Source organism: Plectropomus leopardus, chromosome 7 (assembly GCF_026936395.1).
Source record: "Plectropomus leopardus strain MGB_pleo_1.0 chromosome 7, ASM2693639v1, whole genome shotgun sequence".
Lineage (NCBI taxonomy): Eukaryota > Metazoa > Chordata > Actinopteri > Perciformes > Serranidae > Plectropomus > Plectropomus leopardus.
Window position 1 is genome coordinate 17,746,870 of NC_142182.1, and position 27,939 is coordinate 17,774,808.

The following is a 27,939-nucleotide window of genomic DNA, read 5'->3' on the forward strand; positions in this document are numbered from 1 at the left end:
CAGAACTCATCATATCAGTAACATTATAAAAACAACCAAAAAAAATTTGCCTGCTTGACCAAACCTTTACTTAATTCCTTTATGACTGTAAAGACACTTGACTGTGATCTTGAGATCCAGATTTGAAACTCATCATCTATCAGCAACAGAGACATTTTTTTTCCTCAATCATATCATGCCCAGCTGTTTGGCTTCATCTCTGACAAATGGTTCCATCCTGTCAATATGTATATTGTGGTTTTTGGTAGTTGACCCCTGACCCCTGACCCCTGCGGTTCATTTGATAAAGAAGAAGCAGGAGCAGAGCAGAGGCGATGAGAGCCACTCCTGCCATAAGGAAACCTATCCTGTAATCATTCATCTTTTCTATGAAGAATCCTACAGGGAAAAGTGTGTATGACTGATTTGCAGCTTTGACACAGTCGTATTTTTTAATCATAATATTTTACTCTAATGTCAACATTCATTCCTGACTGGAATGCACCCATGCTGGCCAAAACACAGCAGCAAGCCAATTATGGTATCAGTTTGGCTTCACTTAATGGCAGATAGTTGTGAACGAGGCAAAAGACTGAGGCAGAGATAAGGAGGAGAGGATTGTGACTAGATTCATTTTATCTTAAGGCGGTACTGTGAGCGCCTTAGTCCTGAAAAGGGAACATAATTAGACCACTTTGATGAATCCTAAACATCCATCAACTCTCTGGTCTTCAAAGTGCTCTAAGTACTGATGGTTACAGTAAATAAGTGAGAAATAGCCTCTGTGTCAATGGGACCATGTTAAGTTATAAATAGGACACTACCTTCACCTCAGTTAGCTCTTTTACCTTATTTGAGGTCAGTTTCAGCTTTAAGCATTATCTTATATGTAACATTTACCTGTGGGACTGTTGCTTTAACTCATATTGAGAGGTTTTTAGGAACTTGTTAACCAGCGATTATGGAGATACTGAAGTGAAAATGAAGAATCTAAATTCAAAGGACTGAGCAAGGTAATAAGAAGTATTTATTTTATGGTCTAGCACTTTCTTATACATCAGGCAGGTAAAATGGGCAAACTTATTTTATAATTGAAAATATATTCTGGGCAAAATGGAAAGTACAAGTTTTTTGATAAATCCTGCAGTGAAATAAACGCAGCTTGTTGCACTTTAACAACTCAAATCACTCTCATTTGCTGTTTTTGCTACACTTAAACCCCTCCAGAAAATCCTTAAATTCCATCGAATGAATCAAAAGTACAATTACACCCCCTGCCACACACACACACACACACACACGCGCACGCACGCACGCACGCACACACACACACACACACACACACACACACACACACACACACACACACTCTGTTGGAGAGCTTTCCCCAGCTGATTTACTGCTGGCTGTGCTCGGAGGCAGGACACTTTTTGGCAGGGGTGGCAGTGTCTGGGTGCCAAAGTCAAGCTGGGTGTTTTTCAGGCTGTATTTACAGCTATTGTTTAGAGTTGTGTGTGAAAATGGGGTAACCTCAGTAATCGGGTTCAAATGCTCACTTGTTTTTAGGACAGCGCTGTGGGTGGTGGTGCTGAGGTATGTGTTGGTGTGCAGAGAGAGAGAGGACTGGAAAACAAGCCAGGGGCATTTCAGTTTAATAGCCTCTTAAGTATCTTTTATTTCTCACAATGCAATAAATTAATGAAGATAACTGCAAACAGATTGCAAAAGTAGCTGACTCATTTGAGAAGCTTTCCAGCCACAAATCTATATGTAAATATATTTCAATTTATTTTTGAAAGGGGTGGATGGGAATGAGTTGCTATCCTTAATCAATTTTCCTTACTAAATGTAGACTAATTACGAAGTAGGAAATGCTCATTAATGCAGACAAGAAAGATTTTTATACTGAGAGAAACATGTGACATGCAAAACACCATATAAGAGATGTTCATAATAATTTCATGTTTTATGTATCTTCCCATAATTTAAAACTGCTACAGTTCATTTTTATTGGATTACATGACTATGTGGAAGTGGTCATTCTTAGTATATGATAATGAACCCACAGAGAATTCTCACTTGATACTTCAGTTCCTTTCAGCTCTCCTGAGTATTAAGTGTCTTCAGCTCATTGTTTTGCTTCACTAACACGCTCTCATCCTAAGTCATCACATATCGCCACTTTGCAGTGGACTTCTGTGCCTGTTATGCTCTTGCTATCCTCATGCATCTGCTACTAATGTTCTGGGATGCTGCTACCGTAATGTCAACACAAGCACTTGGTGGGATTACACTACACATGGTTATGTTCAGGCAACCAACGCCAGGGCGTTAACAAATGCACATGCTGGCACAGATGGTAAGGATTAGGCAACAAAGTCAGGGATGGTTAGGATAAGGCAAAAGAGGCACATGGTAAGGTGTAGAAAAAACTATCACAGTCAGACAGTAAGCGAACACTGAACTCCCACATGAAAGTCTGGGGTTAAATGTTAATCCACAAACCAGTGGCTGACATCATGGTGACTACGTCCATTGTTTTTTATTAAGTCTATGCCCATAACCTAAAGGCAGTCACCCTAGTTGAGCATTTACCAGCTGAAGAGACAGATATTTCCCTCATTGGTTGGTAGACACCAAAACAGAGCTAATAGTTACAGTGTGCTTTGAACAAGTCTGAGGAAAAATAAATCCTCTTTTAGATGTTTTGGTGATCTCCTCCTTTGTTATTTCATTTCTCAATTACAGTTGTTCTCATGGTCTGTAGGACATAGTGTATGAATTTGGACAACTGTCACCAGTAACAGAATGGAGCCAGTGGGGAAGAAACTCCATTTAGAGGAGAAAAAAAAAAGATCTTTGAGAAGCAATCAGCTGTGAAATTAACACAACCATAAAGTATCATGATATTATAATTTTTGCACAGTTGCTCTCTGAATAAAAACCTCTGCTCCTGTGGGATGGACTGAACAACAAAATTCCTGATTAATTGAAGGGTGATGCTGCATGTCATGAAGGTGTAAAGATCTCATTTTGGTTGAATAGGCTCACTGGGCTGTGTTACAATGCAGAATGGTGTATAAGCACATCCTTTGTGTGAGATTTAATGTGTCGGAAGAATAGGCCCAGGGAAATGACAGGCGCTGTAACCTTGAGTTAATGATTTGAGTTTTTCCCAAAGCTAACAGAAATGTTAACATACAATGAAGTACAATTCTATTCTATTCTGGTAAGCTTCTTGTTTATTTCTAGCTTGCAGCCAGTAAGCATGGTGAAACGGATCACAGGGAATCTTACAGCAACAGCACAAAGCTGAAATCAATTTCTCTTTGATTTCTCTTTGATATGCACAGATAGCACATGCACATACAGTTACCTATCAAAGCATCTTCCTCACTCTCCAGCAATGGGTGGTCCAAGCCGGCCTCCCCTACTGTGTATGACCATATAGAACCCAAGCGCTCCTATGAGCCTGTCGACATCCACAAATTCAGTCAGCATAGTGATGAGGAGGGAATGAGGAGGCCAAGGGGCAGAGGAGTAACACAGTACCCAGCAAAATCACTGTAGCTGTCAGCTGCTGCACCTGGGAGGAACAGAGACACAGGAGACAGACATATGCATCAGCAGTAACACCTACAGTCGCCTCTGTACACTTTTCATGTAGGTGGGACATTGCTTCTTTACAGGAATATTCTCATGTGCTTTCTTGCCAAGAATCAGATGAAAAGATGGATTCTTTTAAAAAATCACATGTATGCTGCATGGTTTACCAAAGCTTGGCCATACCTTTGCTATCAGATCATTTTCATAATGTTTTAAACGTACTGTGCCCACCAGTCAGGTGGTCAGCCACAAGTTTGCCAGGCAGCTAAAGAACACTCCTCCAAACAGGTCCAGCACTGCAGAGATGGACATGAGTGCAGCTGGCTGTTACTCCTGAATCCCATACTGTAAGCATTTGGAACAGAGGGGGGCAAAGAAACACAGTGCAGCAAACACCTCAAACATCTAGTAGACCATGAATTGAGCATTGGCAATTAGTAATCCACGTAGTGAGAGTAGTTCATCCTTTTAAGTTTTTTTTGTTTAGGTATCTTTTCAGGGTCTTGAAGACATGCCTTAATTACTTCCTGTTCAGACCCCTCATATATTCTCAGTTCCTCAAGGCAACTTGGTTTGCATCCTCTCGAGTCGTCTTTTGGTAGCAATTTCAGGGGGAAGACTTCCTCCTCTGCTGGTTTTTAGGGGCCCCTGCAACATCCCACAAACCCATAGGGGTAACACTTTACAATAAGGATACATAATTTAGCATCAGTAAATGCTGTTATAACCATTAACTAACAGTTAACTACTGTGCCAGGTAATCATTAACTAATGATGTTCATGTTAATTAAGGTGTTAATTCATACATTGTTTAATAGTATATAAACAGTCTAACAGCAACAACAATAACAAGTGCACATTAATTAACATAAATTAAGGTGGTAAGTCATACATTACCGAATAGTTGATTTAAAGTAACACCATAACAAGGACACGTTAATTAACATTAGTTAATGTACGATCAACCATTAACTGACAGTTAACTGACATGTCAAGTAATCATTTACTAGTGGTATTCATGTTAATGAATGTGCTATTTCATACAGTAGTTAATAGTTTATTCACATGAACAATAATAAGGACAAATTTAATGGTATCAAATAATGGCGAACCATTACCTAGCTATTAATAAAGTTAACTAATGTGTAAAGTAGTCATTTACTAATGGTGTAGGTCATGACTGTGTCATGTCAATTAAGGCGGCATTTCATATGTTATATATTCGTATATCAACAGCAACAATCACAAAATAACATTAAACATTCATCCATTAAGTAACACTTCATTAATGCATAAGGATGCTAAAAAGCATCACCTGACTATAATAAACCATTTATTCATGCTGCTTGTGACCGTTATTATGAAAAATCGATTCCTTAAGTAACACTTCATAGAGTAGAAATAGAATAGAAAGCTTTATTGTCATTTTACATGATACAATGAAATTTTGAGTGCTACTCCTGATCAGTCCATTTAAAATACAAGATGTGCAATGCACATTCAGCACACATATCACACAAACAGTACCCTATTGTCCCCACATAATGTACACATTCCCTAATAGCAAAACAGTGCAAATATAATGGTAAACAGAACAAATAGCAGTGCCAAGACGAACAGCGATGTAGTTTGCACTGATGGCTCATAAACAAATACTGATGCTGAATAAGCACTGCTTAACTGTAATTAACAATTTATTAATTGTGCTTGTGACCCTTATTGTAAAGTTGTAAACATTCATCCCTTAAGCATTTGTCAATGGGTGCCTTTTCTCAAAGTACAAGCCCAGCATGGTCATTGTGGGGGTCCATGTCATTGCATAGCCAAAACCTGCAGCAAGAATACCAGTGAATATCATGTTATGTGCGTATGTTCTTGAGCCTGTGGTGTATGTGTGTGTTTGCATCAAACCACTGACCCCAGTGGAACCCCACTGATAAATAGTGTTCAATCAGGTTACAAGCAAAAGGCCCAAATACTACTCTTCCTACACTGCATGTCAATCCACGCATTATCACCACAGAGCAATGGCTGTAACAACCATTTAGCAGATGCTAAATGGGACAGAAAGAGGGACACAAAGGACATTCATATATAATCCTACTCAAATATAACTGATCTACTTGTTACAGTAACATACCAGTGTGTTTGCATCTCACAGCTGGTATAAGAAGTCTTATTTTCAAGATGTATCGATGAAGATATTGCCCTGAAACATAAGTATACCTGATAAATATAAGTAAAGTTAAACCACAGAAGATTTAAGATGTTTAAAAGTCTTTAAGTTTGCAGCAGATAATTTACTTCACTCACATGCTCATTTTAAAAATCAAAAAGCAATCTCATTGTATTTTCCTATTAGCCGCGTACAATTTGTGCAGCACAAGAAAGTATCTGGAAGCTGGTGTTGAACCGTCTTTTAAGATGTAGGAGAGCCACCTGGTGGTCAGAACCTCAAGAAGTCTGTGTAGAGCCATCTAAAAAAAGAAGATTTGGCATCAAGGTCAAAAAGAGTAGGGAGATATAAAACAGTATGATGTCCTGTACACAGTACATTCCTTTGTTATAAGCACAGAGTACTTGTACTACTGCTACTTGTACTGTAGAATTTTTTATTTATTATTCTTCATTCCAAGACACATCTGTTACAGAATGGCACAGAAGTCCTGATAAACTGTGTGAAAATAGAATAAAGGAAACCTGCTGAGTCAGCAGCTGAGGTGGGTAAGACACTGCTGGAGTTTGATGTCATTATTGATAATGGTTTATGTTATCATTATGACACCTCAGCACAAACAAAATAAATCTATAGTGATGATTAAACTAGAACACTGTGTGGCAAGCAGGCTAAATCAAAAACACCCACAATGATGTGTGACCAATGCAAGCAGGGTCTAGAAAATGCTAAAATGCTCGTGGTGGATTGTCCAGCATTGACTTTTACATTCACCAAGAAACTTTTAAAATCAGTTATAAAAGCTCTGAAAATGCAGTTCGTAGTGTGCAAAACTATTTGGGCTCTCTTTCTGCTTTTATATCTGAGTTTGTAAACTTTAGCTGCTGTCGAGATCATCTTATGTGTTGGCCGCCTTGGTGATATTTTTTTCTGCTTTTAAAGTAGCAGTGTAGTTAATGTATTTGGACTAATGGTGCTTGTTACACTGCTGTGGTATCAATAGCTCTTCTTGTGTATTGTTGGCCATTTTTGTTTGGCCATTGTGAGTTTAGTCATCTATTCTGTATATTCTTGTAGTGCTTAAAATCAAACTGCACACTGTCTCACTACTGAAGTATTTACTTGATTACGGCAACAATGTTTCTGTCTGTCTGACTGTCATCAGGTGTAATTGAATAAATATTTCAGCAGACAGTGTGTGGGAGTTCTTCTCTTGTTTTCGACATTGCACCTCCTACGACGCACCTGTCACACATTCAGGTGTGCAGAGATTTTTCAGAAAAATTTTTGTAAGGCAAAACTGCGAAAACTAGTATGTTTATAATTGATAATCAGTGGTGTGCATATAATGTCAGGTTAGAGTTACTCTAACTAATCAAAAATAAAACTAAGCATTTTGATCTTCGACAAGATACAGTAGCTTATATGGACACAAATAAGGATAATCAGTACATTTATTACTCAGCCTCCGCTTTTATCACAATTATGTCTTAAGTCTTGCTTTATCTCCCCCACATGTGACAAATGCTTATGTATGTCTACAATTACATGCATTTCCACGGCTTAGTCACGATTGGAACTCATCCCACTTAAGCAATAAACTACTACATGAATAAAGATACTTATCATTTCCCTGCATAGTGCAAGAGCTACTTGATTTTGTTTGACGATGGTGATGTAACTTCATTCATAAGAAACACATTCAGTGTAAAGCATTGCCTCTAATGATGTATTTCTTTTCAGACTGCACGTGCAACCGTAGTGCCTACGTTTAGAGGGTTGGATTCATGTTATTCTTTACCTTGTAATTTTTTTTAAGAGCATTTCCAGTTACACAATCACAAAAGTGATTTAAAGAAAAAGAAGGAAATATAAAAACGTTTGCCATCGTAATCTGTTTGTCACCTCCTTAAACCACAGTCAGTGCGAGCAGATCAGAGTTATCATGCATGACACGATTTTGACTGATGAAAAATACATAATAACAAATACATAACACTAATAATAATAATAATAATAATAATGCAGCTTTCTAGACTGCATAAGAACCTGATTAAAGGATTTTAAAGGAATCTAATTATGGAGATTACCCACCGAAATCTGGATCATGCCCCCAAAAGCTCACAATACAAGCCAAGTTGAACGGTGACAGAATTCACATTACAATTTACACTTCACAGACATAATGTAAAATCACATTTCCTCCGTACCCTGTTGTTGTGAAAGCGAAGCCATCATGCTGCAGGCCAGCTCTCGAGGCTTTGTGTGTTTTCATAACCTAACAACAATGCGTGCAGCAGTTATGATCGTGTCAATCACACAGCAGAGGCAGAGAAAGCATGTTCCAGGTTAAATAATCATCTGTGTGTCCGGAAGTGTCTCAAACAAAAGCAAAACCAGCTACGTGCTCAGAGTATATAGTTGAAAAAGGAAAGAAAAGTTCCTGTTTTGAGATATTGAACTTCAAGATTTGGCAAAAAAATGCATTTTGAGTATATTCACATTGTGGTGCATTGGTGTGCTTGGATTCATGACTGTTTACTACTGACTTTCTCATTAACAAACAGTGAAAGACGAACATTATCTGAAATGTGACAAGACTTTTTGCAGTCAGATGGCTTCATTGTCTCACAAACAGCTCTGACAAATGCCTCATAAATTACCTTTAAATGCCTCTCTTTGGTACAGCCTGCCAATAAACTTTTGCAAACTATTAATTTAGTCTATGAGCTGCCTCTTAACAGGGTTTACAGTTCACTAAGGAGGCACAGTACCAAGGCTTGGGGTGTGTCAGATCGTTACTGGGGACAAGCATCTTAACAAAGCCAAGTGCACTGTTGTTTGGGCCAACTTTCTGCAGGCTTCTTAGTCAGTAGACAGTGTCAAAGACATTTTTGGTCTCGCTTTAATAGGGCAACAAATTATTATTTATGGTCTATTGATCATATTAGGTCCTCTGGAACTGCCAGCACAACACTAAACCAAAACTGACAACATTGACCTGCTTTTGCATATTTAAAGGTTCTGTATGTAAATTTTTAAATTCTCTCTCTTTTGTTTTATGGCCAATGGGTGAAAGGATCACTTTGAAAGAATCACTGAATCATCAGAATTGAACAGGGAGCGTTCCTGATCTCCTCAATTGCCCATAACAGTCTGTGAAATGACTTTTATGTAAAGGACACAGGACAAATTTTGCAAGAAAAAGGATATGATATTTAGGCATGCTTACAAGTGCCTTACCTAGATGTATAATAATAACTAGATACCAAATGAAAAGATGGCGGCAATTTAGTTCATTGGAAATGCTCGTATGGCAAATATGTCAAAAAAATTTCTATCTTCTGGCTTTACTTCCTGGGTATCCCACTGAATGCACAGTAGTGTTTCTCCCGCTGGTCCTGCCTGGAAGTTCTTGTTTGCCATGTAGACTTAAGCCTGTGATGATGTAACAAATTTTCATCTGCTTTTCAGCTTGTGGTAAGTTTTACAAATATTAAACCACCATGAAGCAAAAATACATAATAGAGAGAGTCATAACTGACTTGACTGGTTTGCAGTTCGAGGTGTCCTGTTAACAGTTCTACAGGCATCTCTTTCACAAAGGAGGTCTATGGGAAAAATGCTTTCTAGGATTTTTTTTCGCTAAAAAACCATCAGTGGCCATAGAGAAAATTTAGAAGCAAGATTGAGCAGCTTTCCTGGCGGCTGGTGTACAACCAACACGTTGTCATCCAAAGTCGTCACATATTGCCGCTGTGCAGTGGACTTCCAGGTCTACATACTACACTCTAGAAATCCCTTTGCATCTGCTTTTTATGTTCCAGGTGGGATGACACAGCATGTGGTTATGTTTAGACAACACAAGCACATGGAAATCAACGCTTTGACATCCGCAAACACACATGCTGCTAGGGATGGCTAGAATAAGGGAAAGGAGGCACTTGGTAAGGTGTAGGAAAAAACCCATCATATTAAAATGGGAAGCAAACACCGGACTCCTGCATGAAAGTCCAGGGTTTGTCCCATATTGCTCACCCTGTAGGCGCACTTGCGCTTCCTTTATTACGCCCTTTGTGGCAGTATTTCAACCTGACGCCATCCAGCGGTGTATCATGTGAATGCGAAAGGTGTCTTTTGGTGGGCTTGTGTGACAGGAGCTAAGAAATGCAGTCTGCTAACGTCAACAAAGAACCAGCATTTACAACAGAATCATGCATCATGTTTCTGTGATATACATTTTGCACTGGCTGCTCAGAGACAGACCTTTACGTAGCACTTTTGCCAGCTGAATTCGAGCTGCTTCAACCGCAGTCCATTTCCGCAGCTTCAGAGTCAGGTAATAGGTGTGACTGGGAACACCTGGCCAGTCTCTCAGCCCATTTAAGACCTTGCTGGTGCATCAGTTCTCTCTCTTTCCTCATCTGGCACCATGTTCTTGTTTGGTTGGCTGTGGCCCTGCTAATAGTTTCAGTTTACACTCTACAACACCTTACATTCATCACTCACACTAAAAGTCAAGTCACTTGTGTGTCTCTCCACTGACACACTGATCACACTGAACTATGCTTTTGAAAATGTCTTGTGTTAATTAATGAACTTGTACACCTTTAACTTTGAAAGTGCGTGTCTCTGTGTTTTGTCATGGCTCATAATGCGGGTGATGGCAAATGCCACGTTGCTGTTTTGGCCAAGCTGAGGTGTTTGTTTGCATCTATGGAGTGTGAGTGTGAGCAACAGGATGCTGACTGCAGTTCACTTAACAGCCTCAGAGACTGTCAATAATGACAAGGATTTTCTGAAAGTTGCATACAAAACCCTTAATGCTCTATTTTTGACATTTTGTTGTATTTCCATACTAATTTATCACTACCACAGTACACTGTCATACAATACAAACAACCAATATCAAGACATTATATTCCATTTTGTGCAATTTTCTATTTCTACTTGTGAATGTCATTGTTGGATGACTCAGACTATTAGCTTGAAAGTTAAGTTTGGCTCTGTATTCTGCTGAAGGTCACTGTGACACAGCTCTGCTTGGATATTAGAGCTAAGACTGACTGACAGACAGAAAGACAGAGGGAAGGGGGGGTGGAATAAAAGAATCAGTCCTCTTCCTCTGCGTCTGTCCAACACCCAGACAATATTTTAGAAAAGGCTAGATCTCCAGGACGGTTTTGTGGTACATTATATCATGAGGAGATTTTTGCCAGCCTTTTCCGGAGGATCTTCTGTAATTTTACTTTCATGGAAAAAAAGCTCTCTTTTAGTGTACAGATCATTGAATTATACATCCCCAACGGGTGTTCTAAAACAATTAAACATTTATAGGTACGGGTGATAAATTATGAATCTATGGTGGGGATGACTAGGGAGAGTAGAGCAGTGGTATAGATGGAGAGGAACACCCTCTGAATAATAAATATGTGCTGGAAAGGCCTGACACAGTGGGCACAGAAGGTAGTGTTATTAACTGTGTTTCCAAAAGAGGATGTCTGATGCCTCTGATGTCTTTTTGTTTGCCTTCTTCACTTGTTTCACTGTATCTGCCTTCATGTGTGAATTGTTGCTGGAGCAGGGACTTGTTTGTCTGTTCAGGTTCCCCTGTGTCACCAAACAAGTCCTTATGAAATCATGTTACACATTCTGTCTGTCTTTTATACACAGTCTCAGCTCTTTGTACATGCAAGGGCTGTCCATAGTAACCCTACAGCATGTGAAGAAAAAGCAACACAGTGCTGGTCTTACCCGAGATCATTAATTTTTTATCAGGTTCATGTTGCACAACCACAGGGGCAGCATTGCCTCCATTTTCAAGTTTTTCTAATTCTAAAAAAGACAAATACCAGCTATTTCCGCAAATTTCTGAGGAAACACTGCTGACTAAACCTTTGTTGTTGTTTATTCCATGTTTTGAAATTTTGAAAACTTCAGCAGTTCAGCAAGTAAGTGATGCAACAACTCTGAAATACAGTTTACTTCATGTCTTTGAAGGGAAACTATTTGAGTCTGTTGACAGCCATCTTCCTCTGTTTACTTGTGTGTGTGGAGGGAACAGGTCTTCTTGTTGGTTCTTCTCTGTAAACCAAGCCCCCAGGAAGTGCACCAGGCTGTGAAGCAAATTTTACACAGCGGACAAAAGTGGAATTACACCATCAATGGATGCTAATTCCCGAAATTACTCATTTTATCATCGAGATCTGATCCATTCAGTCCAGTAACATTTGAAAAGTCTAAAAGAGCCGAAAGATTATATTATTTGATCACCATTTAAACTAGTGAAACGTGAAATGCTAAATCAGCCAGTCCTCTGGTGGGAGTAACTCACTCAGGCACAGTGTGGATGCTCTATGGGCCTCACAATGCTGAAGATCTGAATACTTTGAACCTGTGGAAATAGAGTGTTTTTTGCTTCATGTGCTAATGAGCAACTCTCTTTGGAATTAACAGGACTCCACCTCCCTGTTGTATCCAGGTTTTCTTAACACATCCATGGTGTAAACGGCTTCTTTTTCACCAATGCTAGCTGTACCGTCTAGGGATGGTAATGCCGGAGGGTTTATCCAACACTGGAAGATCTCATAACTTTTGGATGGATTGCATACACATGGCTGTGTATTCTTAGTTATCAAGTGCTGATTTTATTACACCTCCTAATTGGAGGCTCAAAGTGTGGCTTAGAGCCCTGATTTTCCAATTAAAGAAAAAAAATCTAAATAGTTGGCTTTCCTTCACAACAAATCACCACCAAACTGAACAAACACTGGCTTCTTGTTGTGCAGACATGAGCTACTGTGGGTAAGATTTGTGTTTACAACAAGATGTATTTGTGGACCAGCACAAATACAAATTTAAGATGTTATGTTTTGTGATTAGTTAGAAAAGCCCAATCAGGGACAGGGGTTGCAAATTAGCCTTACCTAGAAGCCTTATATGCAACACATTGGTAAATGGTTTTTGAACTTGCTACTATGTTCACTGCATTGTCCTTGTCAAATAAACTAATAAATAAAAAAAAAACCCAGAACAGCAGTGTTAGAAAAGATCTCAAAACATCTCTTACAGATGCACCCTGAACATCTCCCGGAAGCCATTCACACATGTACCACTGACAGTAATTGCTGTAAAAGCTAACAAGCCAGTTGGGGTGTTTGTGTGTGTGATGCAATCAGACACTGTTGTTGATTGTTTTAGGTGAGCCAAGGTCACTGTAGAGGAACAAAGCAGTGGTAATCGAATAGGGAGGGAGTCTTCTGGCATCGACTGGATGGCTCACTTATTAGTGGTGGAGCCAAAAGTCTGTAAAATCACTGCTGCTCATGTCTGTGTATTTGTCTACGATAAAAGATTAGTCTTGTCTCAAACTAAGCTGGAGGCATGCCACACAAACACACACACACGCGCGCATACACGCACGCACGCACGCATGCACGCACAAATGCACAAATGCACACATGGCTCATCAGGGATTTGGTTCGTAGTGATTTCAGTCACTTTTGGTGCGTTCGTTTTTTTTTTAAATCTGGTAACAAATGGACATATGATGACTCTGTCCTTATAGCTCCCAAGAAACGACAAGAAAAATGTTTTTGTGGCTGTAATACATATTCATATATGCAACATGACAGATTGATTGGTCTCTGATGATTTAATTAGATGAACTGCGAGGTCGTAAACTCCCCACAGCTGGCTCTGGGCTGAGGAAAGTTTAAAGATGTTTTTGGGAGCTAATTTTTACGCTAGTCAGGTTCTGTAAAACTGGCCCCTGGCACCTTCTCCACTCTGTCTTCGTAAAACGGCTTAGTCAATAGTCATTTAGGATTCAATCCTGCTTAAAAACCAAAGCATGTACGCACCCTCACTCACACCAACCTACACACTACTGCTCCAGTGCTGCAGCACACACTCCACATCTGCACATTTCTGTAGCTTGCAGATATCCTTTTCATCCATCTCCACACTTTTCTCACCAAGAATGTTTGGTGGTTGGTTTTGTTTTTTAGCTGACTGTGAATTATTCTGCTGAATGAATGGAGCAGAGTTGTGTAGAAGCGGGGTTTCTCCGCAGGATGGCTGACAGCCTTGTCAGAAATTCTGCAGACACAAGCAAACAGCCAAGACTTGCTGCAAGCCCCGGGGGAAATACATTTGACCTTTTTGATGTGGATAACCATTAATCCATGGATCAGGCCCTATTGTGCCCAACTGGTGAGGGAACAGGTGTGTTGCTAACCCCTCCTCCTCTTCTCCCCCAGCTACGTTTGTAAAAATGATACAGACAAAATGCATTACTGTGTGACATCCATTTTCCCAGTAATAAGCATGTTTCTCCTCCTTAACCTACTTATCCAAAGGCATTAAATGTACTGTTTGAGTAAGGGGGGTTTAGTGGGAATGCTTATATTGCATTGCATCATATTTCCATAATTTTTTCTGCCTTCCATTTTTTTTTTACCTCTTTTCATATGTCTTTCTTAGCCCCTAAATACTTCATTGCCAATCGATGCATTTAAAAGTGTCTTTTTACAGTGGTTTTATGATCTGTTTTCAACTATAAAAAGATAAATTGATGCACAGTCTCTTAGGGCATGACCCGTCTTTTGCAGCTCGGCATCCTGTCTCCGGCCCTCCACCTCTGCTTCAGCCTTTGCTTGCCTCTCTGTGGCACACTCCCAGAAAGCACAGGTGTGTGTGGGCTTACCCAGATGGCAGTGTTGCTGATGCAGAGGGGATGCAGCCAACTCGCCAATTGCATGCAGACCATCCACCGGTCATGTGAAACCTTTTCTTGCACTAGCTAAAAAAAAAAACTTTAATCAGTAGTGTTTCCACGAATGTGTGGGCTGGTTAAAAATCTTTACCAGCGAGGATCAAATGGGAGGTATGTCAGTCTGAGAATATTCATATCAGAAACGTCATGATCACCATCATTCTAGTTGTATACTACATATGCATTCAAGCATTGAACATGAAACCTTTAAATGTGAGCTGGAGCCAGGGGATAATTAGCTTAGTTTAGCATAAAGACTGGAAGCAGGGAGGAAACAGCTGCTCCCAGACACTGCCCTCTAAAACCACACATTTTTAAAATTCTCTTTCTGTGTCTTCTGGTTAAACAGAAAAGATACAACATATTTATTAGTGCACACGAAATATGAAGCTAGAGCCAGATGGTCATATATCTAAGCATAAAGATTGGAAGCAGGGAGAAACAGCTTGCCTGGCTCCGTCCAAAAGATGCAAATTCTACTTAATAGCACTTCCTAATATCACTCATTGACATTATATCCAATTTATTTAATCCCAAGGCCAAACATTTCAAATGATTGTAAATTTTTAGGTGAACAGATCTACAGTATGTAATATTTTGCATATATGAGTCCCCATGTGTGAGGAAAAAGGATTTAACATGACATGTATGGACATTTTTGTTGTTTGGATGTGTCAAATGTGCAGCATGCACAGCTGAAACTGAATATGGAAGTGGTTCATTTCACCTATTGATGTGGTCTCCAGGTGAAAGGTGTGTTGAGTCAGGAGCTTGCTTCTAGGAAATGTGTGTACAGGTAGATACAAAAGGTAGGAAGAGCTTGGGCTTAATGAGTGGGATCAGCTACAGTTGGAGCATTTCTTTTGAAAATAAAGATGCACAAGGGTATAGCTCCTTTGAGGTTTTTTTTTTAGCATCCCCCATTTTTAGTGTTAAACAAAGATGATGTTGGAAAATTATCTGGTGTAATGTTTATTTTAAAAAATCAACAGCAAGATATGCTACATCTGACAGGTATCACCTCAGTGTTGATCATTTCAGGATACTGGTTTTTCTTTAGGGCTTGATAGCACTGCATTTGTTGTTCTATATCAGAACTTTTTCAGTGTATGGGAGTGTATAGCATCAGTTTGCCAAGAGTATAATATTGAGGAAGATGTGATAAATGATGCATGAAAGGGAACTGAGAGAAAGGAAAAAAGAGGACATAAGGGGAAAGTAATTAAGAGGGTCATGAAACATCAGATTCATTTGTAAGATACCGAAACCAAATCTGTGTTTATTGACTATTAAAAAAAAGAAGCTATATGTGAGTATGAACTTGAGATCCACAACTTTTTCAAATTCTCACACAACTATATGAAGTTCTCACACTAAGGAAAAAAAAACAATAAGGCTGCAAACACTGCACATATTAATGCCAAGTTACGATGAGAACCAATATGTTTCAAGTTGCAGGTCAGTTCATCTCCTACTTACACTTTCTGCTCAGCTGTTTTTTGCCATCTAGTCTAGCAAGTCAAGTTACACATTTTAAAACACTTGTCATCAGCCCAGTTGCCAGATCTAAATGTTGAAAATGTGTGTTTCTGCAAATCACAAAAAACAAAAATGGGTACTTTTTAATGAGACTGCAGGACACTTCCACATGTCTTTGTAGTGACCAAACTGGGTATTTAAAGCCAAACCCAGATCTTTTCCCAAACCTAACCACATGATTTTTGTGCTTTAACTTAACCACATGTTAACCACAGCACTGTCTCTGGCTTTCTGTATCCATCTGTTAAAGTCTTGTATATTTAAATCTAAACAGTCATAATATCTGTAAAAAATATTTCCCCCTGAAAATATGAAGGTCCAACACTATGTCCTTAGAGCAAGTAAGCATCTCTCTGTCAACACTGAATCCGTTAATTATGCAGTTCTGTTACATCATGTTAACCGCTGAACCTAACAGCTGTGCACTAATGTAAACGAACCATCAGCTGTCCACTCGAGATCATATTTAACACGTAACAACTTTAAAGATGGGTGAGTACATGCTGCCTTCCTACGTTGTAATTAATCAACAGAAAACATGTTTTTTTTTTGTGGTATTTACTGGAAATGACATACAATAGAGCCATCAGCTACTAGAATGTTACCATTGATGGGTCAGTTTCATGTTACTGATTAACATGCTGGTGGGCCTGGTGGGGTGGAGGTGGGTTGTAAAAAAGCATGACCCACACATCACTGTGTGCCACATATGAAAAATACAAATGTAACACATCTGTGGTTTGGAAAAATTTACAATGCTAATATGTATTCTGGCGACTGGGCTGGCACATAAGCTCACATACAGAAAGGCCACTTTTGTCTCAAAATATAGTTCCTCTGGGGTGAACTAATGCAAAGACTACACAGGACAATAAACCAATTAACCACTGAAAGGAGCTGATTGGCTCCTGTTGTTGTACACAGACTGTCCAGTCAAGTCGAGCAGGGTTCCAGGACTAAAAGGACTATGTGAGCTACAAGCCTGCTAAACAGTATATTTAAGTTCAAGCTCTTTATTCTTCTCATGTGCGCAGCCTACAAAGAAGCAATCATTGGAAATAAAAATCCTGTGCCTCAGGCACCCTCCAACAATGTTCATCAAATATCTATGAAACAAGGAGAAAGTTATGCAATCTGTGTTTTGGGTCAAGAAACAAATCACATGTTGTAAAACAGGATGGATTTCTCATTCAGCCTTCAATGACCTGCCACAGTTTGACTTCGATTTGAGGAAAACTGTGGCTTTGTTTTGTCTCCTGAAAGTACAGTATTAATGGAAACTGTCAAATGTGAAAATGGTGATTATAATACATGGCCAGCACACACGCCAGGGTATATTCTACTAAAGACAGAGATTATTTATCTATCCAATAACGATAATCGATAATCAAGAGAATCTCAAGTAGGCAAGATTTTTTTTGGCCTTTATTTAACCAGAAAGCGATATTAAAGATGAAGAATCTCTTTTTCAAGAGTGTCCTGGTCAAGACAAGCAGCAACTTAAGTTACAAACAACATAGAACAAAAAAATCAATATCGAAATATGCAATTCCAAAACAAACACAAAACACAAAATGAAGTTGGTACAAGTAAGAAAAATATAAAAACCATAACCATAACCATAAAAAAAAACAAAAAAACAACTAAAAGACAAGTTAAGATCCACCTCATGGCATGTAAAAGGCATACAAAAGTCCTGCAATAGTGCTTTGAAACATAAGTGCAGCTTTAAATCCTTCAGCAGAAGATTCCACATATATGGAGCTGCATACATAAAGGCTTTTTTGCCAAACTGCGTACAAACCCCTAGGTTAAGACAATAAGAATATGACCTGGCCAAACACAAAAGCATACGTGGCACAACATTGATCAGCATGTTGCCTCAGAAACTGCAGCAACTCCAGTCCAGGCAGGGTTTTCACACCATTAAATTCCTCCAATATAATTTGCATCTCCCTTGTTTCCAGCAGTGTTGTTTCTCCCACTGAGGTAGTCTTTGGTAGTCATCATTCATAACAGAAGCTAACCTTGTTGCATACGGCTCTGGAATAGTGATTCAGCGTGAACAGCCTTCTGTAGGAAGGACTTTTGTTTTCATTACAAGCATCATAGCTGTTGAGCAGTCCTCCTGCTGAGCTTAAGTTGGTTTCTGTGTGTATCTCAGAGTGTTTACTGTCTATGCAACTCCTGTGCTAAAGGCTTTCTTTTTCAAAAGAGGAGTGCATCAGAGGGAAGTTGACACCACATAAAAGGCTAATTCAGAGTCCAAGCACATATAGTCCAGCTCATTATGAAGCTGAAAATGCACTCGACCTCAGCTAAGAAGGCAGATAAAGAGACTCTCTTCCCCTCCATCTGCCCCCTTTCTGTCTTTGATATCTTACCACTTGCTGTCTGTCTGTCTCTACTCATTTCTGTCACCCCAAAAGGTATTCTGTTTTTTAGTAGTTTTACATTCATATCAAACCCCCACAATCTCTTGATGTTTTCCCTGCGCTCTGCTAAACTAACTTCCACATTTCATACCAGAAAGAAATCCAGCAAAACAACTTTTCTTTCCCTTTTCATCGACATACACATTTTATGTTATTCAATAAATTGCCTCTAGTGTCCCGACAGTGTTGGCAGCACATATTCTCTTCTTATTTCACTCCTTCAAATTAGAAGGAGAAGACACTGTGGGGCTTCTCGGTGACTCTCTCAGATGATTAAATTCTGCATTTGCAGTCTGAGCCATGGTCCCTCCATCTAGATGGTGGGATACGACCACTATAGGGGTCTCTATAGCCTGATGTTCTGTGTCTGTGTGGTTTAATTGGATCCATGACTCATCTAAAATCTTGTGGTGTGCATCCACACTGACGCAAACAGCAGGGATCAAACGCAGACTGATGACAAAGAAGACAGTGCCAGACTTTGCAAATTTGGTGCCCCAGGCAACCTTCCTCCCGGTAATTTTTCATCTTCTATTTCCTCATTTATGATGGAAGTTTTAATAGTGACAAAAATGAAATTTGTGATACATTTTCTTTCATTAACCAGAAAAGAAGGACGAAGCATAATGTATGTGACATAAAGAGAGAATGTTCTTTGCTTTCACAAAAGCAACTTTCAGCCGAATGTACTGTAAGTTGCAACATACAGCAAGAGCCGCTGATGAAAATGTCATCTGTGAACATGAGGTCTAATTCATTTATTCAATACAAGACCAGTGTTCATAGTTTCAGTAAAAGTCAAATTGTTTGATTTGTAAATACACATGCAATCTCAGTGTCACCCCATGATATTTGAGCTAGAATCACTTTGACTTTGATTTAATGGGATTGGTTCTGTAAACCTCCTGGATATAAATGTGTGTTTGCACTTAAAGCAGGGGTAGACAGAAAAGGCAAACCCTAACCCCCCTTGCCTATTTCTTCTAAACAACACCAAAATTACTCTACTTACCCCAGCTTTAAGTAATCCCCCATATGTTTTACAAGCTTACATGTATATCACCAAATTGTTGCAGCATACAGTAAGAGCTACTGATAAAAATGGCATCTATTTGTCAGGGTCTAATTCATTTATTCAATACAACACCAGTTGCTTTCTAATATTTATATAACCAGCAAAAAAGGCAAGAAAATGTTGAAAGCAATCACCAGACAGTATGCTGAATTATAAATCACAATGCAACTATAGAATACACAAGCAAAACTGAACACAGCCTGCTGCATTTTTTTTTATCCTTGCATCGTTGGAAAGTCTTTTTTTCTCAGAAAGCACTAATACAGTTATGTAAACTGGTAAAAAGCATTCTATAGGATCTACACGTACCTACCATAAGGGCTGCACTCTTCACCTGTCCCTTCACACACATACTGTACATACATACACACACACACGCTCTCTCTCGCTTCCTCCTTTATTAAGCCCTTGTCAATTAACGGATGAAGAACATTGAAAGTCGAGTCGTGGCTACACTATGAAAATTACTGCACTTCTTGCAAAACACCCCTAAGCTCAGACGACCCCGCAGCACTTAACTGTAGCTGCTGCACCGTCATCAGTATATAAATATAGGATGAAAGTAAAGCTGGCTATGAATTTCAAATAGTCTTTCTCCATTTTTTCCTACCGGCTGCTTTTCATGTCTTTCTGGGATTTGGAGTGGTATAGTGTAGTGGTGTAGTGGTGGGAATCGAAAGTGTAAAACCAGACAAAAATCTGCCCTGACTCTACAGCATCAGTTCACTAACAATTTTAAGGAAGTTTGTTATTGGGGACATATGCATATATGTTTATTCTTCATGTGAGTGATATGATATGACTGATTACACTGTCGTATTTGTAATGTAAAAGCTACTGGTTAGCTCAACTTAGAATTAAGAGTCTGGATGCAGCGGCATCCAAAATCATCAAATACTGTTGCTGCATCAATATTTTTGGCGTGAGATCCTGACGCCAAAAGCCACCTGATGCATCTGCATGGCACGTTAATATGCAAATAGGCTATGTCACTTGAGAACACAGCCGGACAGAACATGCTGCATGTGCATGATACATGGCAGGACAGCGTCAGTTAAAATCACTGCTGGGGACAACATAATATGAGGAGCACGAGGGCACCTGTTTGTTGACATCCAGACTTCAGTTGCCATGTACTTTTGTTGCCTAAACATAACCACAAGCAGTGTAATCCTATCATGTGCTTGTGTTGACATTACAGTAGCGGCATCCCAGAACATAAATAACTGATGCAGAAGGATACCTAGAACATATTATGTAGATTTGGAAGTCCACTGCAAAGTGGCAATATGTGACAATTTGGGAGGAGAACGTGTTGGTCCATCAGCACCCCTAAACCTCCCTTAACACGCTGTATTTTGAGGGGTGCTGCACAAATAAAAGCAATATAAATCTTCTCATCAACTGTCAGCAAGGTAGACACCAGTTTGACATTTCTCAACATCTCCCACTACTTTTACAACCCTCTCTGCATTTATATTGGACCAATGAAAAAAAAAAAATCTTATTTACTAATACTTGATGAAAAATGGCTCCCAGAAGTGGGTGATTTTCTTGTAAAAGGCCAAATTTTGCAGGACATTTTCAAGAATTTTTTGCATTGTCTACTCTAATATTGCTGATTATTTCTAATGAACACAAACACTGTATAAAATCTCTGACTTACATTCTACTCAGTACTTCTGTGGCCCCAGGAATCCTCGAAGATGAAAATTTCATTAATATTTAACTCATTTTTAAAATGTAAGACCACAGAACTGAGTCACTTAGTCACTCTTAAAAATGTTGCCCCCAGCTGGATGGTTTACTATGGAATCAGAGAGGCGTGCAGTGCAAGAGAGAACGATCATTTGTGAATACCATCATGTCTTTTCTTTTTCTGTTTTTATAATAAGTGTTTGCCAGGATTTTTTTTTCTTAACGTCACACAGCTAAGAGGGAGGCAGATGACACACATGACAGTCGATCCATCTGGCGAGTCTGCTGAGTCTCCATTAGCACCTTACTCCATCAAATTGCTCTCTTCTACAACAGCCCTCCACACCAACATCCATACTTACCAGCAGCAGGAGACACACATTTGCAGGTTTATCTGCACAGCTTTCTTAATCACAGTTAGAATCTCAAAGGGCTTCTCAACTCCCACATTATGGGAACAATGAATGCACGCAGTCACCCCTTTAACCTTTAGACTCTCAATGAGCAAGAAATACTCCCACTAAAACCTCATTCTGCAGTTTGAGTAGGTGTGTGTAAGAGAGCATCTCTCTGTGTGTATGTTGAAGATGGAGAGAAATGCCTTTAAAAACTTTTAAAGGTTAGTTTACACGCTTTAACTTCTTAAATAAATTAGATATTGCCTTATTGACTTTCTGACTAATGGTTTCGTCATACTACAGCTGAGTAGTCATGTCAGTTACTTTAAGGGCTTGATTTGAGGGAGAAGCCGTGTTTACAGTTATCATGCTATAGGGCCACTCCGAGGTCCCTTCCCTATGTAGCCTCTGCATTTTTTACTCAAAACACCCCAGAGTGTAATTTTAGACAGCATGCTGGCATTGCGGAAACAAAAGAGGCGTGACAGGTGTGATGTTTAAGCTAACACATTGGCGTCAGCTAATGTGATGTATTAGCAGCATTTTCTAAACAATAATATATATAACATAGAAATAGCAATCATTCTAAGTCCTCTTGTATTGCAGCTGAACTATCCTCCTCTTGGAGGTAAGGAGCCCCCCAGGCCTTATCATTTTCCCAATTTGCAGACATTTTCAGCTGTTCTTCTTCCTGGCAGTGGGTGACAGACATAAAACATTCTCCCCATGAACAGGCAGTGCAAAAGGGGTGTAAGACAAAGAGAAGCAGGAAAGATATGAAATCAGAAAAACAAAACTTTAAGAAGTAGGAAAGACAGCAAAACAAAGATAAAGAATAAGAAAACTGTACTGATTCCATAAAGAAGCTTTATTATGGTTATAGGGTGAAACTGAGCCGTGACGATGTGTGTTCAGTGGGGAAGTGCTGATGTCTTCGGCAGCAACATTGTGTATGATGAGCTTGCAAACAAGATCCAGAGGGAAGGCTGAACGAAGGACAAGACAAGAGATCCATTCCAATGAGATCCCAAGAAACAGCCTGTGCTTTACCTGCCTGTGGGTGTGTGTGTGTGTGTGTGTGTGTGTGTGTGTGTGTGTGTGTGTGTGTGTGTGTGTGTGTGTGTGTGTGTGCGTATTTGTGTGTAAAATACTGTACAGAAGAAAATCAGTGCGAGTACCAGGGCAAAATAAATTATGTAAAAGCTTATTATATATGACCACAAATATTCCCTAAAATAGACGTAAATTATCCTAATTTCACTGAAAAGTGCAAAACATTGTGTACTGTTAACATCAGTTGCTGCTCCTCGTGTTGGTCTTTAAGTGTTTTTGTAATCTGGGAAGCAATTTTTGCCACTTAAATCCAGTGATGTGGCTTAATAGCTTCATTGCTGATATCAGCCCCATTTGTTTGGAAAGAGCAACAAGAGACTGAACAAGTGCCGTAAAAACACTCAATTTATTTCCAGTGGCTGCAGTGTGAGGAAAGCCAATTAATGTGTCATTATCAAGCATTAATATAATGAGGGTTTTTGTGGAAAGGAATAAACTGTAACTGTCATCCACCCTTTGACTTACGTTATAATGAATAAATTGTCTTTTGAAAAAAGAGAAATGTTGCATGGAGGGAAATTTTGTGACTAAAATGGCATATGCAACCTTTGCAACAGGTAAAAATACGGGAATTATTTTCCATTTTTGGTGCACAAGTTTGATCATGGCAGTCTATAAATTCACATGTGATGTTGGATGAGGTGACAGAAATATTAGATATGTGCTAGGAATTTGATTCTTATCTGATTGACAGAAACAGAAATAGAGTATATTTCAGTGGCTGAAAGCTAAATCCCTTAAAAGAACATTTTTGTTGCTTTATTGCCGCAGAATATGTGTTGTTTACTTAGAATTTGTGGTGTACAATATATAGGAAAAGTTGTACTGAGTTACTCTGTATTTTGTACATTGAGAAATGGTTGCTTTGCAATGATGAGCAATGAAATGAGATTCTTGTGACCTTTTTTTGTCAATTCTAAATGTTCGTGCGTTCCCGTGTCATAATGAGCTAGTAATTTTTGCACAACTTAAGTATTTTGCAAGGCTGTAATCATGTTGCCAAGGCCTCGAGGGAATTTGTTCAAATTTGACACAGACATTTACTTGGACTCAATGATGAGCTGATTAGATTTTGGTCGTCAAAGGTCAAGGTCCTTGTGACCTTGTCTGTCTCATTCTTTTGAATGCATTATCTCAATAGAAACTTTAGGGATTTTTTTTTTCAAATTTGGCATATATGTTCAAGTAGACTAGGATAAACTGATTAAGTTCAAGGTCAGGGTGACCTTGCGATTGTCTCATTCTTGTGGTTGTGATAACTCAAGAACACCTTAAGGGAATTTCCTCAAATTTGGTACAAATGTTCATGTGGACTCAAGGATGACGTGATTCGATTTTTGTGGTTAAAGGATAAGGTCAGGGTGAGCTTGCATTCACCTCATTCTTGTAAAAGTGATATCTCAAGATGAACTCGAGGGAATTTTACATTTTTAAATCTTAAAATTTTACACAAACCCTTACTTGGATTCAACAATGAGCTGATTAGAATTTGGTGCTCAACGGTCAAGGTTACTGTGACCTTGCGTTTGTCTAATTTTTGAGAATGCATGTTTTATGCCATAACTCAAGAACCTTGGGTGCCCATCTTGAAACTGCCAGGCGAAAGATGTTTGTGAAGCATCCATGTTTTCACAGACATGGATGTAAACTGTAAGTGCAACTTGACTGTTGCATGGAGGTATACGACTGTGTGGCAGTATATCCAATTTCTTAAGTGAATGCATTGTGCTTCAGAAGCTTCAGAGGAACATTTTTGAACATTCAACAGACAGACAAGCTGCTTTCATCTGCTTTCAGACAGAAAAAACTAAGCTAAGATAGTTGCCTTTAAAATATTTCTATGAAAAAGCAGATGTCCTTGATGGAGTTCTAAAAATGGCATGTTGTGTTTGTGCCTGTTCAGTGAATGACAAGAAAAGGGTGCTTTGTACATAGAGTTCACTTCCTTTTACATCAGTATGATGACTTGTGACTGACCTTTTTTTAATGTGGGGATTAATCAGTAAACTTTTCTGAGGCCCATTCAACCATCTGAACAGCTAAAAACACATTTATTACCCAATGTGCATCTTTATTACACCTATGAGGACAAATTATGCCTGTAACTGTTTTTAGAGTTATGATCCATGTGAGTTATGATCAGTGCTGTGAAATATCATTCATTTACTTACGATATTGATGTCTCTTAAACTATTGGGTATACAGATGGATAATAGCCTTAGTCTGTTTAATCTATCTATATCTCATCATGCAAAGTTGGATTTTCTCATTTAGACTGATATACTGTGGACCATATGCTACTGTGGGTGCTACAGTTACAAATTCCACTGAACCTATAAATCTCACTAGAGCTATAGCTTGTGAAATGGGATGCCATATGGGAAAGAGACAGCACAATACGCCAAAAGCGATTGCACTGGAATCCCTGTGATTCTGGGGAAAAAATCAAATTCAACTGGATAAAGTTTAGTTTCAGGGAGCAACCCGTTTGCCTGTGGGGCTTTTAATCCCAACTTTAATCTAGATTACATCCACATCTGGCATGTCCCTGCGTGCTACCACATCCTTCTTGAACCCCAAGCGGCTGACCACGCGGATGACCCCAGCTATTTTGGAGGCCACCCCAGGATAGAGAGGATGAGCAGATCGGTTAATCCTAAACCTGAAGATGTAACGTTAAGCAGAACTTCCATTATTAGAATTAGACAGACCTGGCACCATACCAGTGTGGTGTAACTGTGCATATGAAAACAAGGAGGTGATGTAAGAAGGGGATTGTCACTGAATCGCTGTGCACAGAATACTTATCTGTGTGTTTGGCTCGGACAGCTGTTTCTGTTTCTTCGTCTTTCAGAAATGTTCAGTGGCAGGACTCTGATTGAGCATCCCAGGCTAGCCAAGGAGATTAGACCGTCATACCCAGAACAATCCAAAAAAACTGCAGCCCAGAAAATGGATTTCGCTCAGATTACTAGGAGAGCTTTTATTGGGAGCATTGCAAAGTACACGTCATGGTTGTTAGCGCTCTTTCTCTCTCACTCACACACCCTCTCTCTCTGACACGAACACTCCTTCTTTCTCTCCATCCCTTCATGTCCTCGTCATCAGATTTAGAAAATTTGGATCATAACTTCTGCAATATTTTCCACAAAGTTCACCTGGAGTTCCCTGTAGAGAATGGAGAAACCATCATCGCTTTGAGTCCAAACATACAGACATACATGAGAGAGATACAGATGGATATATATCATATATGGGCCAAACTATCAGTTTGTTTACATTTCTTCTCAGAACATGGCTTCAAGCTTCTTAAAAATAAACCAAGAGGAGCACTTCCTTAAACTCATGACAGAAAAGTGTTCAGTATGAGACATATTTTCAGGTCATACTGTAGGCAACATATTGAAAAGTAGTATAACTAAAGAATTGCAGTTGAGCTTTTAAGTATTTTCACAGTGGAAGGAAAAGCAACTTTGGATTGAATATTGCATGTTTATGGGAGCAACTGGTTATAAATATTGCTGCAGAGTCTTTCTGGTCAGATTAACTGGACCGTCAAATTTAAAGGGTTTAAAGTCTTTCAGTTTTTTGCAGTTTATGTGCTCACTTGTTCTTCTTATTAGCATACCAAATAGCAAAAAATGTCTGTTAATCTCTGTTAATCCAATGCAACACAGATATCTTCACAGCCTAATGGGAGGTGAGGTCTTTGGAGTCATTTATATGTAACACAAAGATTAGTGGACTCATATCTTTTTGAAGTTTAGGATTGAGTCAGTCAGTGTTCAGAAAGCTGCTGCTGGCAGGCTGTGGTTGTTATTTCCAGCAGCTTCACCACCTTTCCCTAACAGAGCAAGAGACTCCAGTGAGTGCACACTATCCTTGTCTAGACGTATTCCCAGCCCAGACGGCGAGTTCTCCCCCCTTCCTTCACCTCCCGCCTCCTGCAGCTCCCCAGTGGCGGCAGCAGCAGCTGCAGCAGCTGCGCACTCCTCTTTGAACAACCGGTCATGCTCCATCTTGAGCTCTTGGTAGGAGCGGGAGAACATGTGGAAGATGGAGGTAGCAGGGAAGGCCATGATGAGTATCCCACTGAGGATGCTGCTCAGTGCTACAACCTGTCCTGGGATGGACCTGGGCACCATGTCGCCATAGCCCACGGTCGTCATGGAGATGATTGCCCACCAGTAGGAGGCGGGGATGCTGCTGAAGTCATGGGTGCCTGTGAGCTCACTCTCTGCCAGGTGTACCAGTGGGGAGAAGAGGGTGACGGCCACACAGAGAAAAAGCAAGAGGAGGCCAAACTCACGGGTGCTGCGCCTCACCGTCAGCCCCAGCGTCTGCAGGCCTAGAGAGTGACGAGCCAGCCGCATCACGTAGAGAATCCTGAGTGCCCGCAGAATCCTCAACACCAGGCCCAGCTTGTCCAAGTAGCCCTTACCTCCTGGCCTTTCATGCTCCAGGGAAGGGTCCTCCTCCGTCACCACCAAGGAGACGTAGTAGGGAAGAATGGCCATGGCGTCAATGATGTTGAGTGGCCCACGGAGGAAGTCCAGCTTGCTGCGGGCCTGAATGAACCGCAGGATGAACTCCAGGGAGAACCAGGCCACACACACGGTCTCTATGATGAACATGTTGTAGCACTTGGAGGAGCACTCACCCTGAGGTAAAGAAGGAAGGCGAGGGGGGATGGGGGAGAAAGAGAGAGCGAGAGAGATTGAGGATGAGAGGAGCAGGATTTTGACAATGAGCAAGACAGATGGGGTGAGATGGAGAGAAGACAAAATTCCTGAGGTCAGATAATCACCCATAATCTTTCATAAATCATGAGCTACAGTAACTCAGTATGCTAAAGCTACCGCAGCAGCACTGATAGATAATATAGTGACACAATCAATCAATTATCTTATTAGGGCTGGTTTCAAAGATTAATGTGACACTCAGTGGGGGCGGTGACAGAAAGCAATCAGATTTGCATGCCCTCTGACTACAGTATCAATGCAATTATAAAAAAAAAAAAGCTTGTGTGAGATATAGAGGAAATTTTCAGATTTCAGATGCCTGCTGTTAACAGCTACCCATCACTTGCCCTTTTACAACAAATTAGCCTTTGTTCCACCTCTTTACATTTACCAGTGCAGAAA

The 27,939-nt window shown here is 39.8% G+C and overlaps 2 protein-coding genes across 2 annotated transcripts in view; both read right to left on the reverse strand.

Annotated features, from left to right (window-relative positions):
- Nucleotides 1–220: 220 nt before the first annotated feature.
- On the reverse strand, nt 221–25,985 carry LOC121950158 (monocarboxylate transporter 2). The gene is given in 10 exon segments (XM_088079446.1): nt 221–380; nt 3,383–3,493; nt 3,495–3,565; nt 3,808–4,022; nt 4,025–4,216; nt 5,136–5,142; nt 5,336–5,415; nt 5,504–5,639; nt 25,325–25,457; nt 25,954–25,985. Coding segments are annotated over 10 exon segments (1,137 nt in total).
- Nucleotides 25,759–27,939, reverse strand: part of kcng4a (potassium voltage-gated channel, subfamily G, member 4a) — a 29,364-nt gene continuing 27,183 nt past the window's right edge. Inside the window, exon 4 of the mRNA XM_088080112.1 lies at nt 25,759–27,456. Coding sequence (XP_087936238.1) covers nt 26,581–27,456 — 876 coding nt within the window. The 3' untranslated portion in view covers nt 25,759–26,580. The remainder of the gene's footprint in view (nt 27,457–27,939) is intronic.